The sequence below is a fragment of the Triticum urartu genome, chromosome 7A, assembly GCF_056163025.1.
Source record: "Triticum urartu cultivar PI428250 chromosome 7A, HENAU_Tu73, whole genome shotgun sequence".
Taxonomy (NCBI): domain Eukaryota; kingdom Viridiplantae; phylum Streptophyta; class Magnoliopsida; order Poales; family Poaceae; genus Triticum; species Triticum urartu.
In genome coordinates this window covers 219,373,076-219,379,055 of record NC_141879.1, presented here as the reverse complement: position 1 = coordinate 219,379,055, position 5,980 = coordinate 219,373,076, and the positions used below count along the sequence as shown (strand labels likewise).

General features: G+C 51.6%; 1 protein-coding gene across 1 annotated transcript; it reads left to right on the top strand.

The window, feature by feature from the left end:
* The first annotated feature begins 1,457 nt into the window (after window positions 1–1,457).
* Window positions 1,458–2,159, top strand: LOC147959091 (uncharacterized). The gene has a single exon (XM_087532459.1). The coding sequence runs from the start codon at window positions 1,458–1,460 to the stop codon at window positions 2,157–2,159; it is 702 nt and encodes a 233-aa protein (XP_087388585.1).
* Window positions 2,160–5,980: the final 3,821 nt, after the last annotated feature.

Here is a 5,980-nt window from a genome sequence, read left to right as displayed (position 1 = left end):
CATCGCCCTCTCCCTCTTTTGGGGTGTCCACCATGTATATGTCATATGACGAGGTGGCTTTCCAGGGCCTAGTAGGCGCTGGTTCTTCATCATCTCCTTCATCGGTGTCCATACCGTCGATGTCTTCGGAGTCGAAGTCGAGCATGTCGGTTAAGTTGTCGACAATGGCTACAAAGTGGGTGGTGGGTGGGTTTTGAATTTCTTCGTCGTTCGTACCCCAACCTTGCTGACCGTAGTCCGGCCAGGGCTCTTCTGACAAAGAGAGAGACTTTATTGATTTCAAGATATCGCCGAAAGGCGAGTGCTGAAAGACGTCCGCGGCCGTGAACTCCATGATCGGCACCCAATCGGATTCGCTCGGCAGGGGCGCGGAGAGTTCGGAGTCCGGAGAAGAATCCGGCTCCATGGAGTCGCGAATCTTTCAGAGTACGGGGCTAGTGTTCGGCTCAAACGCCGTTGGGATCGCAGCCCCCGAGGTGGCATCCAACCGCCCATCCTCGATCGACGTGGTCGGCTCCGAACTCGGGGTCGGAGCTGATGCGGGTGCGGCCTCCAGGGCTCTGTTCGGCGGCAGAGCTAGATCATGCTCGTCGTGACAGTGCGGCGCGCTCGGCAGTGGTTCGAATCCGTCGAAGATCAAGTCCCCGCGGATGTCGGCCATGTAGTTTAAACTTCCGAATCTGACCTGACGGCCAGGGGCGTAGCTTTCGATCTGCTCTAGATGGCCAAGTGAATCGGCCCGCAGTGCAAAGCCGCCAAAGATGAAGATCTGTCCGGGGAGGAAGGTCTCACCCTGGACTGCATCGCCATTGATGATCGTAGGAGCCATCAGGCCTGACGGCGACGGCACAGAGGAACTCTCAATGAAAGCACCAATGTCGGTGTCAAAACCGGCGGATCTCGGGTAGGGGGTCCCGAACTGTGCATCTAGGCCGGATGGTAACAGGAGGCAGGGGGCACGAAGTTTTACCCAGGTTCGGGCCCTCTCGATGGAGGTAAAACCCTACGTCCTGCTTGATTAATATTGATGATATGGGTATTACAAGAGTTGATCTATCACGAGATCAGAGAGGCTAAACCCTAGAAGCTAGCCTATGGTATGATTGTTGATGTGTATGTCGTCCTATGGACTAAAACCCTCTGGTTTATATAGACACCGGACAGGGTTAGGGTTACATAGAGTCGGTTACAATGGTAGGAGATCTGAACATCCATATCGCCAAGCTTGCCTTCCACGCCAAGGAAAGTCCCTTCCGGACACGGGACGGAGTCTTCAATCTTGTATCTTCATAGTCCAGGAGTCCGGCTTGAAGGTATAGTTCGGCTATCCGAACACCCCCTAATCCAGGACTTCCTCACCAGGCGACGGCGCGGCGGCGAACGGTTTCGGCCGCCGCCATCTCCAAGAGCTGGAGGCGTGCCTCCTCTACGAGGCCGACTATCCGGCGCCCCCGGACATGCGTGTGCCGGGGTCGTGGAAGTTGAGGGCCGCCGGCTTCCCGGTGCCCGAAGGGGCTACACAGCGGGCCGAGATCGTCTGCATCTGCTCGTCATTGACGGAGGCGCAGCGGAACGAGCCGAGGTACGTCGCCGACAGCCACACGCTGTGGACGATGTACTTCGAGCGCCGCTGCGAAGACCAGATCGCCTCCACCAAAGACATCATCCCCCGCGGACGCCTCAACGCTGACGGGCGGTGCGAGTGGCGGGGCGTGCCCGGCCGCACCCTCGAGGCCATCCTCGACCACATCGAGGCCGGCAACACGCCGCGCCTCGAGTACCCGTTGCGACCGTCCTTCTCTCGCCGCCGTGGCAGCTCCTGGACGCCACGACGAATGGAGCCGGGGATGTCCTCATCGTCGGGCTCCGGCTCGCTCTCCTCCGGCTCGCCGGCGCTCCGCCCCGTCAAGCCGGAGCCGGAAGAGATGCCGCTTCGACGCCGCACCCGCAGCGGCGCCCTCGTCATCAACGAGGGTGCCCGCCCCTCCCCGCGTTCCCTCCGCCTGGTCCGCCCGAAGCCCGAGCTGAGGCTACTCCCCATGAAGCCGGAGCACGCGGACATGGTGGCCCCCGACGACGAGGCCGCCCTCAAGTGGGCGAGGGAGGACTACGTCCGCGAGCAGGTGCTCCGCCAGCGCCGGGCATACGCGGAGCTCTAGGCCCGGCGCCGCGGACGCGAGGAGGGTGGCATCGTCGTCCTCGAAAGCGGCGAGGAGGACGAGGCCGGCCCGTCCAACCCCCCATCGTGCGTCGGCGACCCTGGCCAGGGGTGCAGTAGGGACGGCGGTGGCGTAGCAGGGATAGGCGTAGGCAGGTTGTCAGAATCGTGATTTTGAATCAGATCGGAGCTTCGATGGTAGGATCGCAAATCGTAGAATCTTCACTATCAGGATCGTAGAAACGTAGATTCTAAGAAATAAAGTCGTAGAATCATAGGGGTTAGTTTGGATCGTAAAGTCGTAGAATCGTCTAACAGAATCGCGATTCTGACAACCTTGGGCGTAGCTGTAGGCGTAGTTTGCATGTTTTTATGTTGTTTTTGTACAAATTTCAATGAAATATCATCGAGTTTGTGCCAGATCACCGAGTTTGCACAAATTTATTTGAAATATAGCCGAATTCGCGCGATTTTGGCCTTGACCTGGGGGCGTCGACTAGGAACGCAATCGGCCCCACGCGCCAAGCAAGCGCTGGTTCTGAAGGAAATATGCCCTAGAGGCAATAATAAAGTTATTATTTATTTCCTTATATCATGATAAATGTTTATTATTCATGCTAGAATTGTATTAACCGGAAACATAATACATGTGTGAATACATAGACAAACAGAGTGTCACTAGTATGCCTCTACTTGACTAGCTCGTTAATCAAAGATGGTTATGTTTCCTAACCATGGATAAAGAGTTGTTATTTGATTAACGGGATCACATCATTAGATGAATGATCTGATTGACATGACCCATTCCATTAGCTTAGCACCCGATCGTTTAGTATGTTGCTATTGCTTTCTTCATGACTTATACATGTTCCTATGACTATGAGATTATGCAACTCCCGTTTGCCGGAGGAACACTTTGTGTGCTACCAAACGTCACAACGTAACTGGGTGATTATAAAGGTGCTCTACAGGTGTCTCGAAAGGTACATGTTGGGTTGGCGTATTTCGAGATTAGGATTTGTCACTCCGATTGTCGGAGAGGTATCTCTGGGCCCTCTCGGTAATGCACATCACATAAGCCTTGCAAGCATTGTAACTAATGAGTTAGTTGTGAGATGATGTATTACGGAACGAGTAAAGAGACTTGCCGGTAACGAGATTGAACTAGGTATTGAGATACCGACGATCGAATCTCGGGCAAGTAACATACCGATGACAAAGGGAACAACGTATGTTGTTATGCGGTCTGACCGATAAAAGATCTTCGTAGAATATGTAGGAGCCAATATGAGCATCCAGGTTCCTCTATTGGTTATTGACCGGAGACGTGTCTCGGTCATGTCTACATTGTTCTCGAACCCGTAGGGTCCGCACGCTTAAGGTTTCAATGACAGTTATATTATGAGTTTATGCATTTTGATGTACTGAAGTTTGTTCGGAGTCCCGGATGTGATAACGGACATGACGAGGAGTCTCGAAATGGTCGAGACATAAATATTGATATATTGGAAGCCTATATTTGGATATCGGAAGTGTTCCGGGTGAAATCAGGATTTTACCGGAGTACCGGGAGGTTACCGGAACCCCCGGGAGGTATATGGGCCTTAGTGGGCTTTAGTGGAAGAGAGGAGAGGTGGCTAGGGCTGGGTCGCGCGCCCCTCCCCCCTAGTCTGAATAGGACAAGGAGAGGGGGGCGGCGCCCCCCCTTCCTTCTCTCTCTCCTCTTTCCCCCTCCCGAATCCTATTCCAACTAGGAAAGGGGGGGAATCCTACTCCCGGTGGGAGTAGGACTCCTCCTGGCGCGCCCTCCTCCTGGCCGGCCGCACCCCCCCTTGATCCTTTATATACGGGGGCAAGAGGCACCCCTAGACACACAAGTTGATCCATGTGATCATATTCTTAACCGTGTGCGGTGCCCCCTTCCACCATAGTCCTCGATAATATTGTAGCGGTGCTTAGGCGAAGCAGTGCGACGGTAGTACATCAAGATCGTCACCACGCCGTCGTGCTGACGGAACTCTTCCCCGACACTTTGCTGGATCGGAGTCCGGGGATCATCATCGAGCTGAACATGTGCTAAAACTCGGAGGTGCCGTAGTTTCGGTGCTTGATCGGTCGGGCCGTGAAGACGTACGACTACATCAACCGCGTTGTGCTAACGCTTCCGCTGTCGGTCTACAAGGGTACGTAGATCACACTCTCCCCTCTCGTTGCTATGCATCACCATGATCTTGCGTGTGCATAGGAAATTTTTTGAAATTACCACGTTCCCCAACAATGGTATCCGAGCCTAGGTTTTATGTGTTGATGTTATATGCACGAGTAGAACACAAGTGAGTTGTGGGAGATATAAGTCATACTACTTACCAGCATGTCATACTTTGGTTCGGCGGTATTGTTGGATGAAGCGGCCCGGACCGACATTACGCGTACGCTTACGCGAGACCGGTTTTCCCGACGTGCTTTGCACAAAGGTGGCTAGCGGGTGACAGTTTCTCCAACTTTAGTTGAACCGAGTGTGGCTACGCCCGGTCCTTGCGAAGGTTAAAACAGCACCAACTTGACAAACTATCGTTGTGGTTTTGATGCGTAGGAAAGATTAGTTCTTGCTTAAGCCCGTAAGCCACGTAAAACTTGCAACAACAAAGTAGAGGACGTCTAACTTGTTTTTGCAGGGCATGTTGTGATGTGATATGGTCAAGACATGATGCTAAATTTTATTGTATGAGATGATCATGTTTTGTAACCGAGTTATCGGCAACTGGCAGGAGCCATATGGTTGTCGCTTTATTGTATGCAATGCAATCGCGCTGTAATGCTTTACTTTATCAATAAGCGGTAGCGATAGTCGTGGAAGCATAAGATTGGCGAGACGACAACGATGCTATGATGGAGATCAAGGTGTCGCGCCGGTGACGATGGTGATCACGACGGTGCTACGAAGATGGAGATCACAAGCACAAGATGATGATGGCCATATCATATCACTTATATTGATTGCATGTGATGTTTATCTTTTATGCATCTTATCTTGCTTTGATTGACGGTAGCATTATAAGATGATCTCTCACTAATTATCAAGAAGTGTTCTCCCTGAGTATGCACCGTTGCGAAAGTTCTTCGTGCTGAGACACCACGTGATGATCGGGTGTGATAGGCTCTACGTTCAAATACAACGGGTGCAAAACAGTTGCACACGCAGAATACTCAGGTTATACTTGATGAGCCAAGCATATACAGATATGGCCTCGGAACACGGAGACCGAAAGGTCGAGCGTGAATCATATAGTAGATATGATCAACATAGTGATGTTCACCAATGAAACTACTCCATCTCACGTGATGATCGGACATGGTTTAGTTGATTTGGATCACGTAATCACTTAGAGGATTAGAGGGATGTCTATCTAAGTGGGAGTTCTTTAAGTAATATGATTAATTGAACCTAAATTTATCATGAACTTAGTACCTGATAGTATCTTGCTTATTTATGTTTGATTGTAGATAGATGGCCCGTGCTGTTGTTCCGTTGAATTTTAATGCGTTCCTTGAGAAAGCAAAGTTGAAAGATGATGGTAGCAATTACACGGACTGGGTCCGTAACTTGAGGATTATCCTCATTGCTGCACAGAAGAATTACGTCCTGGAAGCACCGCTGGGTGCCAGGCCTGCTGCTGGAGCAACACCAGATGTTATGGACGTCTGGCAGAGCAAAGCTGATAACTACTCGATAGTTCAGTGTGCCATGCTTTACGGCTTAGAATCGGGACTTCAACGACGTTTTGAACGTCATGGAGCATATGAGATGTTCCAGGAGTTGAA